Genomic DNA, 25,452 nt, shown 5'->3' with positions numbered 1-25,452 from the left:
GGAGGGGGGGCTGGGGGGGGATTCTGGTGCACCACTTTGTGCCGGACAGGAGGAGAGAGGCAGCGTGGAAGACAGGAGATGGGGAGGAGAGGCAGAGTTGGGTTCACTCAGACAGCTCGGGGCTCATTAAAGGGAACTGGCGGGGCCCCCAGTGTTTGGTGTCTGGCCACCTGTAGCAGATCCGCTGGTGGCTCCACTGACTTTAATTTCATCATTCCATGTCATCACACGCACTCACCCCCCTTCCTTTCCTCCCCGCCCCTCCTCCTCCTCCGCCCTCCCTCCCTCCACTCCCCTCCGCCACCACCCTTCTCGTTTTGATAGGCAGTCAAGTTTGGAGTGAAATGTTCACCAAAGCCTTGACTGGAGCCCAAACATACACAAACAAATGGTGAACCAGGTACGCTGAGAAGACGTGGGCGAGGACGGAGGAGTGCTCCCGGCCCCCACTGCCCCTCCTATACCCTGTAAGGTTGAGCTGGCATGAAATATGCAGAGCAACGAGTCAACCATTTTATAGGCGGAGATACTTTTTTCCAGTTAGCTCACTTCTTCCTCTCTCTCACTCGTCTCTCTCTTGCACCGCTGTCATATTTGTCTAGGTCTGCATCATCCCTTTTTCTCCTCTCCCTCTCTTTCTCTCTCAATCCCCTCCCCCCCAGCCATTTGTTTTCCAAACAATGCGCCGTCTCCCGAACAAGGCCAAGATTGCTTTCTATCTGGCTTGCAGCTGGAAAGAGACTGGATCTCTCTCCTCAGCTGTCTCTAAACCCCCCTCCTTAATCTCTGGATAAAAGCCTCAGAGTGGATAGAGGCAAAGTACAGTACAGTAGGGGGGGGGATATCCGCCCAATCGGATGCTTTGTTTACTCTGTGGTGCAGCTCAGCTAGGGGGGTGGGGGGGGGGGAGCTGTGACTCCCCCTCGTCAACAAAGGTACATACACATATAGTGTCGGCTTGTTGGCAGGCTCTGTGTATGGGACAAACGAGGTTGAGGCATGTCTGCCGCAGAACCGTCAAACAGCAGGAGTTCCAGGCTTCGAGCCGCGGCTGGTGCGCTGCCGAGGACACAGCAGAGCGCCCTCGCGGTCACGTCTTCACACGCGCCCAATCCCCCAGCACCGCCTCCTCCGTGTAGTGGACCCGCCGCTGCCAAGGCCCCTGGCTAAGTAGCCCTTCTCGGAAAGGAATCTCAAGGCCCTCACCCACCACTCGCTCCCGTCCTTGAAAGGAATTAGCGCATTGTTGATCAACAAAAAGACCTCAAGACGAGCTAAGCCAGTGACCCCATGCTACTATAATCAGGATGTTCTGTTTCTTTCAAGTAGATTTTTTTTTCCATTCTTTGTCTTTTCTTCCCCCACCAAAAGGGCCAGACGGTGGAGAATTCTCAATATGTCTTTGCAATGCCCAACACACAGACCTCTCTGTTCTCACACTCTGCCCAAATGTATGCTGGGAATAAATGAAAAGGCTGGTGCATTCCGGAACGGTCTTTATTCTCCCACATGCAAATGCTGTTGATGCTGCATGTTAAACAGTGCAAATGGACCCCTCGTCACAGCGCCCCATTTCCATCCTCACTAGTATTTATCCGTAAGTCATTCCGTCCCAGGGAAATGCCAGTGATTTCCATATTTTAACTGCAATATGTAGTTTTCTCGTCAAATGGCTTATCAAGCACTGCTAAGCTGTTGAGGACCAATTTACCTGTCTTCTGTCAATGGCCGTTTTTTTTGTGCAATATGAGGGACGCTGCATGTAGGCAACACTCAATGGGAATCAAACCCTGGTTACCCAACGGTCTGGCGACAAACATGGTGTTCTCATAGTTTGACCTTGTTCCAAACCCACGAGGATGCTGGGTGCCCAGTCTTTCGCCATGGAACTGTAAATACTCTTGGTCCCCTGCTCTGAAGCCCATTGTCAAATCAGCTGGAAGACACTGGCAGTTAATAGTCCTGTTTGTCTTGGGCCTGAGCTAAACAGAACGGGGCATCACAGAGCCTTGACATTGAGTACTTTTTCATTTGCTAAGCGGTTAATCTATGCAATCACATTCATTTAGTTACTTTAATAATATGACACCAAGGAGCCAGGCCTATCAAGCATGATACTTTCAAATTGAGACATATGAGCAACATCTTCTTAGATTTCACTGGACATTTTTATATATATTTTCCCCGTCTTGTTGCACATCTAATTTAGATATGTTCCCTTCTAATTATGTTATCAGATCTCATTACCGTCGCAACCGACACCTAGTGAGGCCTGTCTAATAATCTTTTGTTATTTGACTGTTGTAATGAAAACAGTGGCAGAGGGAGTGAATGGGGGATGACATCGCCTGCACGTGGCTCTCATGTTTAGCCTGAGTGACATCCTGCCAATGAACACGCGTTAGGAAGAAAAGCAAGCGTTTTTTCCTTGATCAGATACTGACCATGTCTCTATCTCTTCCACTCCCTCTCTCTCTTTATCGCCTCTCCTCGGTCCGCTTCTCTCTCTCTCTCCCTCCTTCTCGGTCTGCCTCTCTCCACCAGATAACTTCCCGCAGATGGCTCATCAGAAGCGCTTCATCGAGCGTAAATACCGCCAGGAGCTGAAGGAGATGCGGCGCGAGCGCGAGCGGCAGGAGAAGGAAAGCGACTCTGATGTGGCCACTGCTGACTACAGGAAGTGACACGGCTCCCCTTCAGCCTCGGAAATCTCATTGGTCGCTCGCACCTTCTTGGTCAATCTTCAGATCCATGGTGTGGTCCAACCCGGGATTCAAACGCAAGACAGTTGGGTAGGAAGATACGGAGGCCTGCTCTAGGACACACATAGGCCGTAGTGGTTTTATCCCGCTCATTTACATTTAGGGAATTTGCTTTTACGTGTAGGTGTTACTCAGTAAGAACTTGGATGAATCCAGCAGAATAACTCTTTTTAACCATCTCTAGAATGCCGCCACACACCGTGGTTAGCGTCAGGGACAACAGAGCTAGTGAGTGTTTTTAAAGTTTTTGTAATTGTACCTCAAGTATACTGATGATAATTCTAAAAAGAATAATAAAGGCATCTGAAACTTTGACAACCCATCTACAGTCATGTAGTTTGTTCTGGTGCCTGTTATTTGCACCGATGCAGCCTACCTACGTTTTAGAGGCTACATATAGCAGAATGGCAGCTGGGATGAGGAAAGGCCCTCACATAATTCAATTACATGATATCTGTAAAATGCCACCATCTGCCTCACATCTGCCACTTCCCGGAACAATAAAAAACAACGCAAAACCAAAAAAAATCACACTTTTGCCCCCCCTTCAATGCGATTTGCAGAATAGATCTTAATTATAGATTGGTGCTAATTAAAATACAGTTGCAACCAAATCCAGCTTGTTAACCAACCACTGTTCTGCCCTGAATATAAATTGTGCGTCACACTCATAGACCTGGGCCAAATGTTATCACACAGTGCAGTTGCCAAACTAAATGGAATGTTTCAAAGTATTTCAAATATACAAATCAGTATTGGGTCACCTTGAAAGCTTAATATTTCAGTAATAAATGTGTTCCATTCATTGTATCTAACTGTAGCTTTTATGCTTTATGCTTACTTGTTATAATGAGAATGAACTCTCAACAATCATATTTTTTTTCCCACACACACACCATAAAACAATCTACACACATACACAAATTACAGAATAAAGTCAACGCCCATACACACAATACAGAGCAAAGAGTCATGATTTTAAAGATATTTAATCGTGTTGAGTCATATAAATATTCAGTACAAAATATCACGTTGTACAAAGCAGATTGATGGACGGCCATTAGTTCAGGGCCCCTTAAACTACGTCACATGACCTCTCGTTATTGTTCTACATTGACAAAACTGGACTGTTGACTTCACATTGTCACCAACATATTACAAGAGGTCAAGCCTTTGCGGCTAACCGTTTCTACATTGACACCCACAGACCTAGCATAGCTTTAAAAAGAAGACATCAGTATAGCCGTGTATGGCAGGCTGCCTTGCCTACAACCCCCCACCCCACCCCTTCCTTTAGCGCAGAGACTGGTCTGTTACGACATGTAGCGACATGGCTGTTTTGTTTTGTCCTTAGCGAAGCGTGGTGGAACCGCTGGAAGGCAAAAACAGACTGCGCAAGAAGCAGGCGTAAGGATGTGTAATGACATTATGCTGACACCCTGTATTAACGTACACAAAACTGAGGGAGGAGAACAAAAAAGAACTGCATTAAATGTGATCTGCTGTCATACTGTCAGGAGCAGCAGTTCAGACTATATACCTCGCGGGCTGAAGAACAGTTGGTGTGAAGCGTTTTTGCACTATGGTAAATGCTTATTGAAGCAACATTTTGTCACAATCTGGAATAACCACTCTCAGTGGGAGCTCAACGGCCAATAAAAAAAAGATATTAAGGTTTAAACACCTGCCCAGAGTTACTGAGGATACTAGTGCCTATGCATGTTGTTCAGCAAACTGTGTTTTTATTTTATTTTTTAATCCAGGATTGTCTAACCTTTTTAGACATTTTGGTTCAAAAAATGTGTTGTGTGACCTATATTATTTGGAAGAACACAGCAGAGGGAAAAATAATATCATAGTGCCAATTATGACATGGTTTTTTATTAGTGTTTCTAATGTCTGCTAAATGTCAGCATCCTCTCCACTTGACCTTTTGCCAGAGATAGGGCAGTGCTAGTTTTAGCCTGCCTTTTTTCCTGTTGGCATGCTGCTGCCGTACTAATGCCCCCCTCCCTACTTCAATCTGTCTGCTTATCAGCCCATTCACATCAAAAGAAGCATGTAGCCTACGCACGAAAACATTAGAAAATATGCTTTTGGCCATTTTTGTTTCCCCAAACAGCTTTAAACATTCACCGTTTGGTCTAAATCCATGTTCATTTGTTTGCTTTTGTTTCATTTGAATTGTGGCTGTTCTATAAACAAATGCAACAACTCCACATATCCTGACATTCTCTTGCAAGTGAGGCACCTATTCCATAGAAATGAAAGGTCACAAACACCCTTTAATTTCAGTTTGTATGGTCCTGATTGGCCAGGATCTGAGGACTCAGGGGAGTTAGAGGGAGCAGACTGATCCTGATTGGTCAAGGCAGTTCCCATCTTGTTTATTTCCCCCCATAAGACTCCAAGTCGTCCAAGCCTGAGCATTTCACACTTACACAGTGTGCATGTCACATGTTTGCAAAGGAAAGAAAACAAAATGTACATACAGATAGAATACTTACAATGTTTATTCAGAGACTGAGTGTTTGGTTTAGTGAACTCTTGAATAAAGCAATGTGTTTTCGCACCATTGCCTTGTGTTGATCTCATGATCTCATTGAGTCTGTCGGATTCAGATGGACTCAACCATTACAGTACTTCAGTATGAGTTTGTGAGAATGGTGAGACACCTTCAGTGCTTTGAAAAACGGGGTTTCATGGATGACATGAATCCTCTAAAAACAAAAACTGTACAGCGTATTGTCTTGTATTACAGTACGTACACAAGCTAAGAGAGAACTCACAATATGCAGCATTTATTTTAGTCTCAGAAACACGGAAAAAATACAGATCTGCCTTATCCGCCAGGTCACACAAACGGCTTGCTCTTCCTCCAGCACAGGCAGCTTTTGAAAAAGACATTTTTGTATATATAGATATATTTGGGCCTTGCAGATACCCATATACACAGAATCCCGCCTCCTTCCATCTCAGAGAGACCCCCTCCCCACCCCCCACCCCCCCCACCAGAAAGCCGGCCCATACCCCATGGACGACGGTAAAAAGAGCACTTTGACAAACACGTCGAAATCTGTGTCCTCTCCTGTCTTTAGCGTTGCTTGGTGCATGGCACACAGGCTCACCGTTTTATCTGTGTCGTGTTTGTTTGACATTTCCTCCTTCCTGTTTTCCCCGCCGGTTTCTCGTTAGGAATCCCTATCACTATCCTCCCCGCCGTACATGTCGGCCAGTTTCTTAAAGCGCGGCCCCCATTCGCTCAGGTAGTTGTAGTCCTGGTCCCCCTCGGTGGTGACCGACTCCAGCGAGCTCAGCGATTCGGCCACCGAGCCGTTCCCCTCGTAGGCGTAAGTGGCGAGGGAGTCGTAGGGCGGTGCCGTGGGGTCGGTGTCGTTGTCCTGGAGCCTCTGGTTGATGAAGTCCCGGACGTCGCCGTTGTCCCGCTGCGCCGGCGGCGGGAGGACGGGCCTGCGGACGGCGGGGTAGAAAGCCTCGGGGACGATGTCTCGCCGCTGCTTGCTGTCCTCGATGGCCTCCGGGTTGCGCAGCGTGCCGATGTCGAAGGCCTGAGTGTCCTCCTCTCCGCCCCCTTCATCGTTGTAGCTGACGACGTTGTCTCTCACGTCCTCTTTGGAGATGATCAGAGGCTCCTTCTTCCTCTGCCTCTTCAGGGAGGCAAACAGCACCACGATCACTACGGGAACAGAGCGAGAGAGACGACAGATATGAGTGTGCTTGGAACAGCACAACAATCACTAAAGAATAAGGCAAAAATAGACAGTTTGTGGGGTTTTCTTCTTTTTTTTTCTTTCTGTTCAGCCTTTTATCCTTTTGTTCTGGAAGCTAGAGTGTGTGGGAGTGGCGTGGCTATACCGAGTGACGTGGGGAAGTAGCAGACTAAAACAGGTCCATATCATTTCCAGCCACATCAGTGAAAGTGAAAATTCTAGCACCCAAGTCCAGCATGGGGCTGGAGGAGGAGATGCACAGCCCTGTGCATGGCAAGAAGGCTATAAACTATAAGATACAAGGCACATAAGATGTACCCTTCGTTTTGCCCTTCCATGAACATTATGTGTTTACAGAGATTCATTCATGTATTCATTCGTTTATTCAGCCTCTTGGTCAGTCGGTCAATTAGTCAGTGACCATACGAATCAGTGGTCCATATGTCAAGTCATATTTTGGTCATTCAAATGAATCAAATCAGTCATGTACTGCCATTCTAAACTCCAATGAACTCCTCATTCAGCAGGGTTGGTTGGTCGGTCGGTAAATCAATAATTTCTGCATGTACTCACTGAGCAGGATGATGACACAGAGCAGGATGGCGACCAGGGCGCCGGTGCTAAGCCCCGCCCTCCCCGTCAGAGCCTCTGCGTTGCACAGCTTCATGTTGCCCTCGCGGTCGCAGGTGCACACGCGCACCGTCAGCGTGTTGGTGCTGCTCTGCATGGGGAAGTCTCCGTCCGAGATCACCACGGGCACCAGGTAGGTGGTCTGCTGCAGGCTGCTGTAGCTGCTCCTGCGCGTCAGGATAGAGGCCGAGTTATCTGCAAGAGGGAGGCGGACGGAAACCCACGTCAGTCGTCTTTGACTTGTGTGCTTACGCGCGCGTTTGCTCTGGTGCTGTGCGACGTTCTGTAAATATTTGATGGAACCCAAAAAACGACCCAGAGCAAAACGTCACACCTACTGATTGTAATCATACTCAAACAATTAAGCTGTGATGAACTGTTTGGCCTCGTGGAGCTGTAAAGTGTAGCTGATACAAGCTCGTAAGATGCTTGTGCGCTCGTTCGTTTTTTGTTCACGCTCCAGTCCGGCTCGTTGAAGCAGGCATCTAGCTCACCTTTGTTGTCACGGACTGAGAAGTTGGCTTTCCCAGAAACCTCTTGGGCTAGACTGAAGAAGAAGCGGTGTCCCCCTATGGGCTCATCAGGGTCTGTGGCACTCACTGTCTGGATCACCTGTCACACAAGAGCAACAAGCAGCTTACACAGCTTAACTGGGAGGTTCTTTATGGACGGAGCCTGAGAAATAACAGGGAATTAAAGGCCAAGAGCTGCATTTTTGCCAATGGGCTGTAGCCCTGGAAGCAGTCTGTAAACTAAATGAATATAAAAAGTGTGGGTTTAATGTGTAACGTTTTGTATATATATATTTTTAATCCTAAAATGTTATTCAAGCTTCAGCGCGAGCAAAAGTAGGAGCTTAAAACAGAAGACTACAGATGAAAGGTACACTAACCTGGTTGGCCTTGGCATTTTCGCACACAAATGCATCGTACAGGCTCTCGAATGCTGGCGCATTGTCGTTGACATCAAGCACTCTGATGTACACCGGCACGCGGCTCACCTGCCGAGGGTTGTCTGGGGAACACAAACATCAGTGACTTGATGTTATCGTAGGACAAAGCTGATCATCAATAACATGCAGAGGCCTGAATGCCGTTTGCCTTCATAACACAATGCCACTGAGTCGGTTGGCATTTGTTCACACAATGGCCACCAACTCGACCTAGAACTACTTTCCAAGAGCTGCTCATTCACTGAATACACTCATCTCCTTTGAAAAAGAGACACTTATCTCTTCTACTAAGCTGGAGAAAAAGAAAACTGTCAGTATGTTTAAATCCCACAGCGAAACCACACCTACTGCTGTGCTGTAGTTCATTGATTCAGGTGAAGCTCTAGAATGTTCCTAGCTGCTTACTAAACTCGGTGGCCACAATGGAGATGTTGTGCCAGGCGTTCTCCTCCCGGTCCAGACTTTTCAACGTGAACACGGAGCCATTGCCTGAGTGCACGTTAAACACCCGGTCCATGTCTGTGCGCCGGTCGATGGAGTACCTGGACACACACAGACACACACACCCACACAAATGATCATTATGAGTATCCCACTGACACACCAGTTTGATACAGAAATAGGGCGATATATCATCTTGCATATAGATTCCAAACCAAGCGGGTGTCATAGATCTGCGCTACCTCTCTAAGGTCTAAGGTAGGCTCAAAATAGACGCAACAGTCTGTGCCCTGGTGTGGAGGTACTCACTGACTTGCCCTCGGTCTCCTTCACGCAAACACACTAAGAGGCACACAACACGCTGTCCAGCGGTACTGTTTTCCTGCCTTCCCCAGACGGGGGCGATGCATCAGAGTGATTCATGGGTTGGCCTGACGTCAGAGGAGGGGTGTGGGAGGGGTGTGGGAGGAAGGGTAACCCCTGAATGGGTGCACCAACCAAGGTGCTTGGTCTCTTACCGTCAGCATCGTGTTCATCTCCTCCTCACCCCTCCCCCCGACTGCTTATCAGCGTCTCCATCGCGACACCCACCACACGCCTCCGACGGGAAGTCTAAACTTGGGAAAAACCCCCCGCGTTGCACGACTGGGGTTGCTAATTGCTTTTCTAATATTCTCAATAATTCAGTCGGCTAGCTCTGGCCCCTCCCCTGATTAATGGTAGAGGTGATAAAGTGGTGTGTGTGTGTGTGTTTACAACACTCTTTCCAACAGGGGATCCCTGAGTGCTGTTCTCAGCAGGCCGGCTTCAGACCTGCCTGCTTCTGTGTGGTTACAGGACGTCCTGGATTGGAGAGGGACGGGGAGCTGGGAGTATAACAGCCTGTCCACTCTGATGAAGATGCCTTTTTCACTGTCCCTCCTCTCTCGCTTGCTCTCGCTCTCTCTCCCTGACTCTGCCCATTTTTTCCTCTCCTTCCATCTTCTTCCCCCCTCTCCTTTCCTCCCTGGTCCACTCTTCTGTGCTCTCCCCTGCATCTCCTGGCCTTTCCCGAATGCCACAGGGAAGATTCCTCCCAATGATGGGTGATAAAAGAGAATGATATCGAACTTGACACCCGTGATAAAAAAAATACTGGAAGTTCAACCTTGAGAATTCTCATGGGGCGACCTAAGATCTAAAAAATGGAAAGGTCCTCAAAAGAGTATAAACCTGCCAGCGCCTTTATTAATTAAAAAAAAAGAAAAAAGAATTGATATAAAACTTGTCTCCAACATCATGTGGGGGTGGGGAGTTATCATTAACGTAAAAAAAAAAAGTGCGTGTCCCTGTGTACTCACTAACTGCCTTTGCGTTGTGTTCAGGCTATGACGGCTTACTCTCACTTGTGAGCCAGCCTACCTGACAGGACTTGGTCATGTGAACAGGCCTACCTGACAGGACTTGGTCATGTGAGCAGGCCTACCTGACAGGACTTGGTCATGTGAGCAGGCCTACCTGACAGGACTTGGTCATGTGAGCAGGCCTACCTGACAGGACTGCGGCTGCCGTCGGGGTCTGCGGCGCTCACTGAGCCGATGGCGACGCCGGCGGGCGCGTCCTCCTTCACCTCCACGACGTAGCTGGCTCGCTCGAAAACGGGCGGCTCATCCACGTCCTCCACGAACAGCTTGACGGCGACCTCGTCCCTGAAGGGGCCCATGGTGTGGAAGCGGGGGTTCAGGTAGACGTTCTCCACCTCCACCCTCATGCTGTATGTCCTCTTCTTCTCAAAGTCCAGAGGCTGAGGAGGAGACGTAGAAGGTAGAAGGTTGACCCTCACATACACACACACATTCCCTGAATACAGTCTCCATACACACAACATCATGACCTTTCATCAGTACAAACAGGGCGTACTATGTGTCTTTTGTAGACACTGTGACCCTAGTTTAAAAGGACGTTACATAAACGGTGTCACACAACTCTCCCTTTCTCTCCCAAAAGGGTTCAAGTTTAAGGGTCAGGGTATGGGAAGCACAGTAGCCACCATGTCCTTCCCTTCTCACCCCGCCTGCCTCACTAAGAGAGGACACTCTGGGCAGGAGGATCGGATGGGGTTGCAGGGGAGTGCATGTGTCGTAGCAAGAAAACTGGCTGCAGGCCTTCACTGTAAGGAGAGATGTGCGTGTGTTTGTGTTCTCGACCTAGTGTACCAGATTGTTGCGCTCTCAGACAGCGCCTGACAGCATGAAACCCCATACCCATCAAATAAATCAATGGTGCCATTGAAAATAACTTGATACGACTCATTGATTTTGCTGTAACATGCGTTACGCCAGACGTTAGGCATTGGCAACACACGCGTGTGTTACTGAGCGTTGCTGTGTGACCGGAGTACATGGGGGAATGGTGTGCCCTTTCATTAGACAAGCGCTTTTAATTAGAGACCCCCAGATGTATACCATGCTCTGTACACACACACACACACACAGAGCACACTCAAAACAGAACTGTTATAGCTGCAAAGGCAATTATATCTTCCTCCATTCAATGATGGGAGCTGGAAGTGATCGATCGTGAGCCGGCGAGAGGGTGCTTGATAAAGCAACTGTCAGATTCTCGTTGAATACATCACAACACACATCGGAACCACACTTCCCTCCCAAATCTATACTGGCCATCAATACTCTCCGTACATCTTCTCTCTGGAAACCTACTGTCCAATAAGGTGAGTAGTTGAAAGTGAATATAACAAGGTTTATGTTATTGTATGAATCCTGATTCGATGTTACTGAATATGTCAGATAAGGGGATTTGTAGATGTGTTTTAAATCATTTTTATTGATTCATAAATCAAGGAATAAAATACTTTTTTAATCTCATAGGCTTAAGAGGCGTTTGGGGAGTTCTGTTTACACACTTGACATGAGGCTTGAAACTCTGTGATGAAATGCTTTTGTCTGTGAGCCTGTTGTAATGGTTGTTATTGATGATTGCTGCATATCGGGGGGGGGTTCTGACCTTCCGGAGGGTGATGACACCCTCCTGCGTGCTCCTGTTGGTGTGGATGTCGAACATGCCCGCCCCATCGCTGCTGCTGATGCGGTAGTCCATGGCGGCGTTTTCCCCGATGTCAGCGTCCACGGCTTGGATCACCCCCACGACAGAGCCGGGATCCAGAGACTCCGGGGCTCTGAACTCATACACACCTGGGTCCCCGAGGCACACGATCACACCACAACAAAAATGCACATTGTCATTGACATGGGAAGAACACCGCATCCCCAAATGTCGACGTGCAAATCTCTCTTTCGGAAACATCACTTGACGTTGTGCGACGGCAGCTTTTAAAGTCAGACCAAGTTAAAACCGGCATCAAGCAAAGGCGGCGTAAATTGTATGCAATTTGTTTTGTGAAGGCGTCGGTTGTTCAGTTTTTTTTTTCTCCAATTTCTGGCAGGGGGTAGGGGGGGGTAAATGATTTCCTTGTTTGGGCCAGATAAATTGATGGTTGCCTGTCATTCTGGGCAGCCCACTGTATCTGCTATGCTAAAATAAATAGCTGGGCTGTGGGGCTTGTGGACGTGATATACACACGACCTGCCCAGACAAACGGCACTGACACCCCAATAAAACATGCTGACAGTGTTTTGGCAATGCCTGACTCGGCAGGTCTCGGTGATGCGAACGCATACACACCGACACACAGACACACACGCACACACACTCAGACATGCACACTCACGCATGTATAAATGCGTTCACAACCAGGCACCCACACACACACACACACTGACTTATAGACAACCACTCTCGTTCACACATGCAGAGACAGAGGCACGTGTCACGTGGTAAGCAGGATTCTGGGGCTAACAGGTATTTAGCATCGGGTGGAGAGGAAGAGCCATCATTCTGGCAGACAACAATGATATCGCTGCCTGACACTCTGCCTCTTCTGGGTGTCCCATTACAATATCCTCTCTGCTCTCACTCTGTCTCTCTGTCTTCTCCTCTTCTCCTCACCCTCCATCCGTCTGCCGCCCTCTCCCCCACACGCGCACGCACACACGCACACACGCACACAACCACCCAACCACCCATTCTCTCCTTCAAATCCATCTTCCTTTTTCTCTGTCTACCCCCTTTCCTCTCCTTCACCCTGTCTCTCTCTCCATCTCTTTCTCTCTCCGTCTCTCCTCCTCCGTGTCGATCCTTAGAGGTGAGATGACAGTGCTTGTCTCCCTGCTCGAGAGGGTGATGAATGGAGGAAGGGTTTCTACGCTCGCGTGCATCGTGCCATGCGGAAAAACCTGTTTTGGCTCGCGCCGTCAATTTAACCGCGGCTGAAAAACATACAGACACACACACACACACACACACATGAACACGCAAGCCACACGAGCACTGACGTGCACGCACACACACACACACTTTGACTCAAACAAACACACACACACACTGTTGTTATTGTGTGGGGAACAAAATGATACCAGTGATCTGTCAATCTGCTTTAGCTGTCTTTGCAATTCGCAACCATGAGAGAGGAATGACAGGGACAGGAAAGACAGGGTGAGGACAGACAGGGAGAGGGGAAAACCGAGCGAGGAAGAGGGTTTGGGAGGGACACGATGTGCAAGATCCTAGAAAGAAGGCAGTGGATGAGCAAAGAAAAGTTGATTGAAAACGAGGGTGAGGGAGACAAAGAGAACACAAAGAACTGTAACAGAACCGCATAGAGATTAGCCATAATGAGGGAAGACGAGAAACTGCGATTTTCAAAGAGGTCACCGTGTCTCGAGAGCGTGCGAGCGAGCGGGAGCGAGAAAGAGAGGCAGAGATAAAACCCAGAGAGAGAGAGAGAGAAAGAGAGAGAGAAATAGAGGACTCTCTTCATTCTTAAGGATTACAGTGTGATCTGATGCACTTTGCAGGACCCTTCGCTCCGTCATATGGCTCGACATTTAATTATTTGTTGGCTTCAAGAGGGCGCCTCCGTCGCACAATGCCCAGTACCCGGCCAGCGGCGCACTGTAATAATCCAGACTGATTTTGAAATTGACACCAGATGGAGGATGGCTGATTGGCAACAACTGAGACTAGGTTTAGCTTCAGAGAGGGAAAGAGAGAGAGAGAGAGAGTGTGTGTGTGGTGTGTGTGTGTGAGTGAGAAAGAGATAGAGAGAAATGTGAAATGTGTTTAAAGAGGTTTCCATGTGGGTGTGCGTGTGAGCGAGAAATAGAGCAAAAATGTGTTTACAGGGGTTTGTGTGTGTGTATAAAAGTATGTGTGCGTGTGTGTGTGTGTTCGAGAGTCCCCTGTACTTGACGTGTGGGTGTGGAACAGGGTGCCACACTCACTCTTGGAGAAGCGCGGGGGGTTGTCGTTGACATCTGAAAGGGTGATGCTGACTGTGGTGGTCCCTGAGAGCCCACCCATCTGTCCAGCCATGTCCTTGGCCTGGATCACCACCTGGTAGTTCTCCTTCACCTCTCTATCCATGTTCGGGAGGGCTGTCCTGATCACACCTGAGCAAAACCACACGCAATCAGACTCGTTAGTTTGTGAGTATGGTATGGGAAGCGTAGAGATGGAAGAAAAAAGAAGAAGAGTTGACGAGGCGCCGTGTTCCATTCAACCGAAGCCTCAGAGCATCACCAAATACCCAAGAGTGTTGTGGTTTAAACACAAGCACTTTTCTTTCATTTGGGTGTTTGTGCGCACGCGTGTGTGTGTGTGGGGAGGGGAGGGGGGGAGCACTTTGAAGAGATGCTCGAGCTCTTTCCCAGCGTTTTCAAAATCCCCCCAACTTTCAGCGTGACACGCTTGATCTGACAGAAGCCGTAATTGACTGCGTATTAGGTGACAGGCGGCGTCGCATCTTCCGTCGACGCCTGCCATGACTTTTGTCTCTGCGCGTGCACTCCACCACGCTGCCGCGAATAGACTTACAGTACTTTATCCTACTGTCTTTTCCAGTGAAATATGAATATGAAAAGGTAGAGAGGGAGTGGGAGGAAATAGAGAGGGAAAAACACACCAAAGAGACAACACATTGACAGTAGTTCAGAGTTCCCTTCTCTGTTTCTCCACGGAGGACATACATCATCGAAAAACAGTGGAGGCAGAGCAAAGGATACGGGACAAAAGACACTTAATCATCCTCTCTTTTCATCTCTTCCAAAGTGACAGGAGCCCAGAAGGATGCAGTATTATTTCCTAAACAAAGCTAAATCCCTAACTGAAGGACAGGCACACTCTCCTACAGAGGGAGGAGGAGGAGAAAAGGGCAGAGGGAAACGTGTGCAGTGTGCCTGATGTCTCCCTGTGTTGCGCTCCCTCTCTTTCACCTCCATTTCGTGTTTCATACCGTCTTCAAATCGCAAACGCTCCTGTGAGCGCCCACATACTGTCTATATAGCAGACAGACATGGGAAAATCCTGTATAATTTCATGTCCAGGCATGTCTCTTTTTTTTTAAGGGTGGGGTGATGCCAGCTGACATGCCACATCTGGGATAAACCATATTACAGCTAAGCTGTGCACTAATCTGCACATGGCCTTTTTTTCGGCTCGCCATTTCCCCTTTTGTTTAAGCAAAACACAGCATCGGGATGGATTCCAAAGGACACATTACACATGATTAAAAATAGCAGCAGTGGCCGGATTGTAGGTTTAGACTACAGCTAGAGTAGAGTGGTGACTCAGCAATCAGTCTATCGTCTTCTCTTCACTGCCTGCGAGGATGTGTGTGTGTGTGTGTGACTGTGTGTGTGTGGGCGGGAGAGGGAAGGGTCTTGTGAGAGGTTACCTGTCTCAGGCTCCACTGAGAAGTACGGCTGACCCTGCAGGATGCTGTACACCACCCTGGCACTGTTTCCATAGGTGGCATCGTCAGCGTCGTTGGCCGTCACCTGCATCACCACGGTACCTGAGGAGAGGTCATGTGACATGGGATCAGGAAGAGCTGGAGCGGGATGCAGGTCCACGGCTCCCAGAGGTGGTCAGCTTGGTGAGTAAAAGCACTTTCTTTCGTGGTGTCGCCGTGGCTTGTGAATGTGTGAATCATTCTCGATAATGACCTTATCTCAAGCAGGAGCTTTTACAGGGACGCTTCGCATGATGGATCACCAGACAAATCAATAACAAGTCCTGAAGACTGATGTATTTTTCTATCTATATCACAGAATCGCAGTAGTGGCGCCACTCCTCCTTCTCCAACAGAGCCCCAGAGAAACCCATTAGTGTATCCGAAGGTCTGCCGAGTCTAACAAGGCTAATATCTGATGCAAGACAACGATTGTGATCCATTTTCTTTATCGCAGGGACTGAAAGCACAGTTTCTACAGAACAAAGGGGAAAGTGTTAGCCAAGTGCTACCTCTCAATGACGCCTCACGGGGCCCAGTCCTGCCTCATTAAATGCATAAGAAAATTAATTGAGTAGAAATATTTAATGGCAAATGGGTATAAATATAGCAATTGTGCAATCCAACAGAATAATAACTTGGTGATACCTCGCTAATTCGAAGTCAATGTAGATCTCTCCAAGGGAGAAGCAAGTTCCTATCACACAAGTTTAATGGGGGAATGAAAATGATCTGAGGTGATTTGGGATACAATATTATTATAGCTTACATAGCAAAGTTGATAGTTCTTCAGATTTACATCTTTGGTCTGAGGAGAAAACAAATTGTAATCCAAAAATCTACCCAATTCAGCCACTAACTAATCATTGGTTTTGAAACATCCTTTGTTTCACTGGTCACGTGTCATAGTAAAAGCATAAACTGTGTTTTATGTAGACTGACGCTGCAGACAATTTATAAGGTTACATTTATGGAGAGTTTTGTGGAGCAATATTCAAAAGCAGTTGCCCTTGTCATTTGGGGAGGGACACTGTGTATTGTGCTCTCTTGTGGGAGTGACAGTTGAGGAGAATATCTTGGAGTTCAATCAACCTTGAGCACTACCATTTTAACCTGGGTATAAGCCATAAAGAGGCTTTTCTGATTCGACAGATATTACCAAAAAACTGCTACACACCATCATCACATTGTTTATCAAGCTTATGTCTTTTGGGGACACCATGGAAAACACATTTTAGGGCTGAGCCCTCAGTGAAAAAAGAACAAAGAAAAGAAAAAACGGCCCACTCTGTCACTGTTTTAAGTGAACAAGGTGAGACAACACAGAAGGGGAGTTTGGGTCACATTTAAGGGGTTGACATTTAGAGGCAGTCACATGTACACGTGCTCCGTCAAGCACTGACATTACACCTCCCTGGTGGTTGCCATGGGCACCCCTGCTGAGGTGGATGAGTGCAGGTCTGTTTCTCCGTGGGGGGTATGCCTGCTCAGTGGCATGGTGGTCATGTGGCTGTGCAGTAAGACCCGCATCTCTCACTACCAAGCTGGAGGTCAGGGGAGAACGCTTGGCGGTCACAGTTGATGATGTCAACCGTGATATTTATACATAATACATTGCCTTTTGTTAGAAGGACATGATAATAAGTCCCTCACCAAGAATTCCTTGGGGAAAGACCATTTTTTTATATGACTGGGTTCCATCAGACTGCAGTACAGCCTGTATCATTTCCAGACTGAAAAACAACAGTACGTCTAAAACTGGCCTGCGAACGTGCAAATGTGCATTAACAAAATGGTGTATTTAAAAGATTATCTCAAATCACAGAATCCCTCAGTAATACACTCCAAACATAATTACTGGAGTGATTCACCTATTTTGCATGGTAACAAAACACTGCTCGCCCTGTAATCTGTCTCATTTAATTAGTCAATCTCCTCTTCCATCGAGTGGACTTCATTATTATGATTGATAAAGCCCCATTGATCCGGACTGATGGGCGTTCTGTAACATCTCTGTCCTGTTTCCTCTGTAAGCTCCCCTGAGCCTGCTCTCCATGGCAAATACAAGTGTAGAATACATCAACAGTAAACGTAGGCCGCATCTGTTAATGGTTCTAAGTCTTTGTGGGTAGTAGGATTTATGACAAAAGATTTGACCCAATCAAGATCTCCTTATCCGGGTAACTTTGTGGAAGGCTCAGGAGTCTTAAAGTACCAAGCTTTGGTATTCTAGTTTAGTCAAAGGGCTGTGAGAAACTGTATGTACGGACTCTGGTGCAACATAAAGGCTTCCATGTTACGTTTCTGCTCTGTGGTTGGGTTGTTTTTTGACATTGTATAGTTTGAAGTTGTGTCGATAACTTCTCGGCTGTTGTTTTATTTTTGTGTGTGTGGAGCTGGTCATAACTGTGTTTTTTTTGTATTGTCTGAATGAAAAGTAAATATATGCTGTGCCGGTCCATCAACAAAAGTTGAAAAGCACTTTGTTATTTTAAACCTGTTAACCTTAGTGTTTATGTATTCTGGTGAAATTGGGTGGCATTTCCAGCATTTCTATCTTATTCTGCACATATGGACCTGTTCAACCGAAGGGTGTGTCAGGAGAATGGAGACTGCACTAGAGCTGCCATTTGAAAAGGATGTGGCAGCCTTCCCAGGAAGCAAGCACACACATGGCTCCCCTTTTCTTGGGTTTAGGGTGTGGTACCAACACAACTGAGAAAGATGCATCAGCCACATCCACCACAGAGTTATTTACACACATGGGGTGGGTGGGGGGCTTGTTCAGTCACCTAGAGATGAGTAAGGGGGTTCCTTTCCCAACAAGATGATAAACTCATCCACGCCTTTATTCATTTGAAACCAGATGGATTATTGCATTGTTGCATTGGCCCCCTGACAGGCCTTCCCAAAAGCAGTTGCAGCTCATGCAAATGCAGCTGCTAGTATTCCTACTAAAACCAACAAAACTGAGTCCATATCTCCAGTCCTTAAGAGTCCTACCCTGGCTTCCAGTTCGTTACAGAATCAAATTGTAAGTACTTCTCGTGTACAAATGACTCCTGGGCTCAGGACCAAAATACCTTTCAGACGTGTTTCTATGATACATATCAAGCAGATCATCATGCTTGGATCATCGGTTGGGCCAACTAGCTGTGCCACTAACTAGGTCACACAGAGCAAAGCAACTTTGAGCTACTTTGCCTCCCCTGCTGCTGGAACCAGCTCCCAGACACAATCAGACACTCCCCCACTGTTGCCATGTTCAGTCTAGATAGAAACATACCTGTTCTCCCATGCCATTGACCAACAAAGTACGCAACTGCAGTGCTTTCTGATGTTGATTTATGAATCAATTTATTTTTGAGCAGTTTGTATTTCCGTTTCTTTTAAATGATTTAAATTGTGCCTCTGTAAAGCATTTTGAATTTCCAATGTGTATGAAATATGTTAGACAAATAATCTCATTTTACACAACGCAAAAATAAGACAAAACAACAGCCCCTACGGCAGCAACACACTACACACCTTCAACAGAAGTCTAAGTAGTTTAGTTCAGAATCTCTATTGATGTGATTTTAGTGTACCACAAGGCAAATTGTAATCTGTGCCAAGAAAGAATATGCGATTGAGTGGTGTCCAGTAGTATGTCTATGGTGTCAACGGGTTCCTAACGTGTCTATGGTTGAAGTGTGCATTATTATAGCTCCTATTCTGCCCCATACATACCTATGTTGGACATCTCTGGCACGCTGGCAGTGTAAAGGTCCTTTGTGAACTTGGGCTCGTTGTCGTTGATGTCGTGGATCTTGATGATAAACTCAGACTCGCCCTCCAGCGCTTCATTGGTGAACCTGTTGACGGCCTTGGCGCGGAGCGAATAGTACCCTTTCTCCTCCCGGTCTAACCTCTTGGTGGCATGGATGTCCCCTGAGTTCTCGTCAATCTTGAACAGACTCCCCGCCCCCTCGCCGGTCAGGACGTAGCGCACGCTCCCGTCTCCTCGGTCGCCGTCAGAGTGGAGCTAGAGGATCATGGGAAGAGAAGCGGATGGGAGAAGGAAATCAAAATTACATTCACAGCAGAGCTGTGACCTCAATACATACTATTTCTGCATCTTCCATGAATGTGTGATTTTCAATTATTCCACCAGTCTGAGGCACCACACAATGAAGCTTAAAAAATAAATTTCACAAATGTATTTTCATGTCTTGGACATAAGTGATAAATGCAAATGGTAAATGCCAATTTTCTACTTCATACAATTTTCTACTTCATATAATGCCCAGTTCTCGACAGAATCGAGCCACAGACAGACAGAGATTACTTCCTTTGTAGTTAGTTGTCACCTGGTCATGAAGACCAAGTCAGTAGCCTACGTGCTCAAGCTCCGCACGGCCAAACACCCTGACGATCTGAATCCCCTTCCTGCTAGGCAGACATTAAGGTCCAGTCCATAATGGGGCTCTCTCCAATCTCTGCCATTTGCTCTCTCCCTCTCAGTGTGTTTTTGTCCTCTCTCTTTCTGCATGAACAGCAGCTTAGCTTGTGCTGACATTTTAATGCTGTCTCCAAATCCCCTCAACATATTTGTCTCAGGGAACACATCAAAATCTTGTCCAGTCTGTCTCTTTAGTTTTTTTTCCTCCCCTCACCCTTGCCTTTGATAACCCAGGCAACAGAAACATGATGATAATTGCACATGAATTTAAAGGGCAGGAGAATAAATGTATTTGTAGACAAAACTATGTGATGGCCTATCTCCAGACAAAGAAATAAATGTTGGCATATCCACAAGGAGAAATAATATGCAGATTTTAGATTAACTGGACTATTGTCATAGTGGCCATGTGTGTGTGTGTTTGTATGTTTAGGGGGGTATCGTCTAGAGATGCGTGTGTGTTTGTGTAAGTGAAATATCTGAGTCAGTGCGAGGGCGTGCGGAAGGCTTGTTCCTGGGGCTGGTCCAGATAAAGGCATAGTTTGCATCTGTACCAGTCATGTGGGAGTGCTCTGTAAAGTTTCTCTCTAGTGTTGTGTAGTGACTAGTGCTCTCTCTCTCTCTCTCTCTCTCTCTCTCTCTCTCTCTCTCGCTGTCTCTCTCTCTCTCGTTCTCTCTCTCGCTCTCTCGCTGTCTCTCTCCATCACATATTAAAAGGGTTTTCTTAGCAGGTGCTGAGAGGCCTTATTCATTTATCCTGCTGTACTGAGACAAAGCCATAGAGACACAATGACTTAGTATATTGTACATGATCGTATCACTCTGAGCAACACTAGCAGTAACTGTCACTTCTCATTACCTGCAAGACTCGGCGCTGTACTACCGGTGCAAGGAATACTGCACTGTACTGTACACCGTTCAGAGATGAGACAGTTGATTGAAAATCATGTTCTGGAACATCATTAGCCTGTCTCCGGTTTAGCGCAGTGTGCACCCAGATACCTCCCCCCACACGCCAGCGCCTGTCCAGTTGCTTGTGCTTGGCCGACAGACGTCGGGAACTCTCATTCGTATGGACAAAGAGGGCCCCCCCAAGGTGTGGAGGAGAGGCTCTCTGAAGGGTATTGCGCAGCGGAACTCGAGTACAAACCATGGGCGGCTCTCGAGGTTTGTGACCCCGTCCTCCTCCAGTTGCCCACCTCTGCTCTCAATGGGAATTTACTGCCCGCCCGGCTACTCAAATTAGGAGGGAAAAAAACTCCTCCCAGAAATCAATCTGGAAGCCCAACGTGCATTCACAATGGGCCCCTGATCAATTTTTATTGAAAATACAATGAACCTGTCACTGAGGGAAGGGGGTGGGGAGGTGGAGGGAGGGTGGGGAGGTGGAGGGAGGGTGGGGAGGTGGAGGGAGGGTGGGGGCCTTCAGTATGGCCACCAAGAAGCCCAGGGGGATATCAATAGCTGGCCTTCTCTCCCTGTCCTCTCCAATACCAAAATTGTAATGAGACAATGGAGGGCCTTTGCTAAAACCATGAGTGTTGGGAGACATTTGTTCACTTGTGTAACTACAGCAGAGCCTCCAGACAGCAAGTTAATATCTTGAAAAGGCTACAGGGTCGGTAACCACACTCAATCGATCGAAATACAGACCTACTACTATACATAATGAGAGAATCCTTTTGTTTTGTTTCAGAGATAAATCAATGTCAAGTGCCACAAATGGCTTTGGCAGAACATATCTGGCCGCCATTTGAGCTCCACACAGCTTGGGAGGAAGTACTAAAGAGGGTTTGGAAAATATATTTTCACAAAGGACCTCAGGGCAAGTAGCTGGTTAGCCTTTTAGCCCTCTGGGTCTAACCTCTCAATCCTGGCCTGCTCCTGTGACCAGATGGTAGAGCTGGCACTGGTTTTGAGATGTATTACTGTTTGGTGTTACGTAAAGTTGTGATAATATGATGCATTCGGGACCTCTGGGTTACATGTCACCTCTGTTGAGGACCAAGCATAATACCTTTTGTGGTGTTTTTCCTCAGATTTATTCAAACATGTTATCTTTTAATTACCATGACTTTCCCCAATTTGTATTCTATTTGCAGTCAAATATAGGTGCCCCTTAATTTAAATATAACTTGACTGATTAAAAAAAATAGTGATAATGAGAATACAATTACACCCATTCAGCCAGAGGACTTTTAAAGTGGTAAATGATAGCCGGCAGCAAGCCGGATGTGTCTAAGAAATCTGGGTGTATCTTCTTCAGACATCTCTTTCCCTTCCCTGTAATGTTGTCCGACAGCTGTTTGCCAGCCTTGTCACCGTGTGACCTCATCACCCCCCTCCCTCTCGTGTCCTACGCTCCGACCACTGAGGAGACGAGAAGATAATTGAGCCCCCCCCCCACACACACACACACTTCCCGTCTGCCTCCACACACACACACACACAGACATTCTTATCACCTAATCAACATAACGTGGCAAATGTGTGCTCTGGGTCGCTGTCGGAGACCATGCTAGCCGTTGCCATGGCACGGATACAAGGCGCCGTGCTACAACCACCCTCTACCCCCCCCCCCCCTCACCACCCCCCTCCCCCTGCCATGCCCATATTGCAAACTCCTTGCGTCTGTGCCAAGGTGAGCAGCTGGCAATGGGGAGCATGAAAAGAGACAGAGAGCCCCCCCACCCGCTCCCCCTTCCCCCGCATCACCAGCCCCTCCTCCTCTCTCACCCCTCGCGGTCCTCTGAGGTTCTGAACCCTCCCTACAGATCTGTGTGTGTGCGCGCGTGTGTGTGTTTCAGCCACTGAGTCACAGGGACTCGGGAGCACATTATGTCTGTGTTCATTTGCTGCTTTCTTTCCTCCTGTCCTGATTTTCAGCCTATTACTGGAGGCCAGAGAGGGGAGAGAAGGGGCACAGTGAGACAGAAAAAGAGAGAGGGAGAGAGGGACCGAGTGGGACCGAGAGGGACTGAGAGAGAGAGATGGAGAGAGAGAGAGATGGAGAGAGAGAGAGACAGAGAGAAAGAAAGAGAGATCGAGAGAGAGAGAGAGAGAGATCGAGAGAGAGAGAGAGAGAGAGAGAGAGAGAGAGAGAGAGAGAGAGAGAGAGAGAGAGAGAGAGAGAGAGAGAGAGAGAGAGAGAGAGAGAGAGAGAGAGAGAGAGAGAGTAGTTTGTTAGCTTGCTGGGAGATTGCTAAACTGGGGAGGATTCTACCAACAAGGCCTTGAACCATTGGGGCCTATCAGGGCCTGTAAATACTTTATGAGATATGATAGTGCAGCACAAATACTCCTCAACCACAGGCCATTAACCGTTTTCACTGGAAATGTGCCCTTTGGTAAAGCGGGAGTGAGAAAAAAAGAATGAAATAAACAAACAGACCGTTCCCCCTGGTGACAGCAAGGGACCTCAGAGGCTTCTCTGCAGCTCGCCTGCTAATGAGAGTGAGAGCCTGATTCCCCTCCTCTCCAAGAGAAATCGCCGGCCAACACGCCCAGATTAGCCACCAGCCACAGCTACGCGCATCTATGTTTAATGTGTGCCCTGGCACAACTTCCTTTTCTCCTTTCGTTTCTCATGTTTCGGGAAGGAGGTTTGCAATTTTGTTTTGTTAGCGGAACTCGATAAAGCCATCGTCTAGAGGAGGTGCTGGGAGATTGAGTTCAGCAAATAACCATCTTGTAGTTTAAAAGCGGTTTCATCATTCTTGTCTTTTACCGAGTGTGAAGAACAATGCTCTCTTGTTTATAATAACCTGCCATTGTTTTGTTTCCGATTCATTCTTTACTTCGCTAACAAACCTTTATTGTTCAGTCAGGAGCTTTGCTCGGTGGAATAGTGTCACCCTCAATAACACAAGTGGTGGCTTTTGTGTCCTTGTTTTTCTTTCCGAGTTCGTTGTGAAGTGCATTGTGGGATAAAGATCTACACCTGAGGATACAGATGTCGTTACTTGTTCGGGTTTCCTTTATTTATTGTTTTGCCATGTGCTTTTACTCAAAAGCCATTAATTCCCTTTGGGCATAAATTCATCGCTTGTACTCTATCAAGCAATTAAGAACGTAATTGTAATCTGATAAGAGGGCCTGTAATGTAGAAGACAACTGGCTGGAGAGTTGACAACAGATAGAAGAACCCAGCTGCATGTGCTCGGGGGAAGAACACAATCGGTCCTAGAGCCGTGATTAAGTGTGTGGCATTCCGCTGGCGTCGCCTTAATGGCGTCTTCAACAGGAAAGGGCTCTTAGGCGATGGCCCTCAGCCCAAAGGGCTCCTTTGAGTGAGAGCATACCACGCTCTGATAATCCATAGTTCTCCATTAGTTTTTTTATATGCTCGAAGGACAAACGCCACATCAGTCAACGCGTCCCCTCCGATGGAGTGGTTTGATTGTGCTCAGAAAAAAAGTGACTTGTGATCTTCTTTCTTCTTTTTTTCTTCTTAATCTTCCTTTCTTTGGCTTTTCTTGTTTTTGTTCTTTTACGTAAACAAGTGTTGTAATCCTTTTAGACCCCCGGCTGAAAGTCAGGGCTCTCTAGGACACGAAACCTTAGGGAATCTCATTTGGGTTGGATGACTATATCCCTCAGTGGACTCACTACGCGAATGCAAAGCATCGTGCCCCCCCGCCCCGCCCGCCTGCCTGCCTGCCCGCCCCCCCACCCCCCATTCATGCGCTCGCACAAAACGCTCTTTCTTCCAACCGCGCTCGTCCTGACCTTGGACTGGCAAATTAATCGCAATCTCCTCAATTACGCCGCGCAAAAAAACAAAAAAAACAGACATCTTTGACTGCCACTCCCCTGCATGTAAAGTTGTGGCTTATTTGATATTCGTCGTTGTAGTCTCTCAATGTTATCTAGGTCGACGTTGTGTTTTCATTTTGGCTGACAAATTATTCAGCTCAGAGCAGGGCAGGTTTGGCTCCATAGCAGGGCACAAACAACATTTCAGGAGACTGAAATGTAACTGGAATGGACATAGGTTGAGCACTCAACCACACAATCTTCAGTAGTGTACAGTAAACTAAAATACAAGTGCACTTTCCACTAAGCCTGTGAAAGCACTGATGGGGGGAAAAAAGTGTATGTCTGTTGCACTTGAGTATAACCGACCAAGAATATCAATTGTATCAACCCAACATATAACCTCCAAAAGAATGTGCCAAGAGAATCTCTGTATGATCAAAAGAAGTACCTTCAACTACATTGCTCTCAAAGGGCTGGTGGGTTGGTGTGAATGATATTGACCGCCACAAACTGGAACAAGTTGGTGTGCAGCTGTGAGCATGCATGTCATTCAACACCAGTTTCCATGGCCTTCCTCTGAATAAACGACTGAACCTGAACAGAACAAAAGAGGAACGGGCGGACCCACACTGGCAGTGGTTGAGCATTCCCCTGGGAACGTGAGGGAGAACAAGGCGACCAGAGTGAGAGGGTGTGTGTGTGTGTGTGTGTGTGTGTGTATCAGGGTACCTTGCCGACGTACTGCATGTCCGTCCCAGTGTACTCCTCCAGCAGGAAAAACTGGTTCCACATCCACCCACGTTTGGACCTTCTCAGCGGCGTTCCGTTGGCGTCCTCTCCCATCAGCCCCCCTTCTGCCGCCGCCGCCACCCCCCGCCGCCCCCCTGTAG

At 47.4% G+C, this 25,452-nt stretch overlaps 2 protein-coding genes across 3 annotated transcripts in view; one reads left to right on the top strand and one right to left on the bottom strand.

Annotated features, from left to right (window-relative positions):
• drosha (drosha ribonuclease III) overlaps nt 1-3,454 on the top strand; it is a 64,012-nt gene extending 60,558 nt beyond the window's left edge. The window contains 1 exon segment of the mRNA XM_047023386.1: nt 2,545-3,454. Coding sequence (XP_046879342.1) covers nt 2,545-2,684 — 140 coding nt within the window. The 3' untranslated portion in view covers nt 2,685-3,454.
• A 631-nt stretch (nt 3,455-4,085) lies between these two features.
• LOC124469888 (cadherin-10-like) lies at nt 4,086-25,404 on the bottom strand. Of its 2 annotated transcripts, none has more exons than XM_047023387.1 (7): nt 11,520-11,935; nt 10,046-10,299; nt 8,481-8,617; nt 8,016-8,137; nt 7,618-7,735; nt 7,067-7,318; nt 4,086-6,459 (listed from the first exon to the last, which is right to left on the bottom strand). In XM_047023387.1, exons 1-7 carry the CDS (start codon nt 11,817-11,819, stop codon nt 5,954-5,956), a joined length of 1,689 nt encoding a protein of 562 aa, XP_046879343.1. In that variant the 5' UTR covers nt 11,820-11,935; the 3' UTR covers nt 4,086-5,953. The 2 variants fall into 2 exon arrangements, with proteins under 2 accessions (XP_046879343.1, XP_046879345.1); XM_047023389.1 differs by lacking the exons at nt 4,086-6,459; nt 7,067-7,318; nt 7,618-7,735; nt 8,016-8,137 and adding exons at nt 13,856-14,023; nt 15,307-15,426; nt 19,093-19,387; nt 25,292-25,404 and having other exon boundaries at nt 8,453-8,617; nt 11,520-11,707.
• Nucleotides 25,405-25,452: the final 48 nt, after the last annotated feature.

Source organism: Hypomesus transpacificus, chromosome 8 (assembly GCF_021917145.1).
Source record: "Hypomesus transpacificus isolate Combined female chromosome 8, fHypTra1, whole genome shotgun sequence".
In the NCBI taxonomy this organism is placed as follows: domain Eukaryota; kingdom Metazoa; phylum Chordata; class Actinopteri; order Osmeriformes; family Osmeridae; genus Hypomesus; species Hypomesus transpacificus.
Note: the sequence above shows the minus strand (reverse complement) of the source record. Positions and strands in the feature narration are given on the sequence as shown.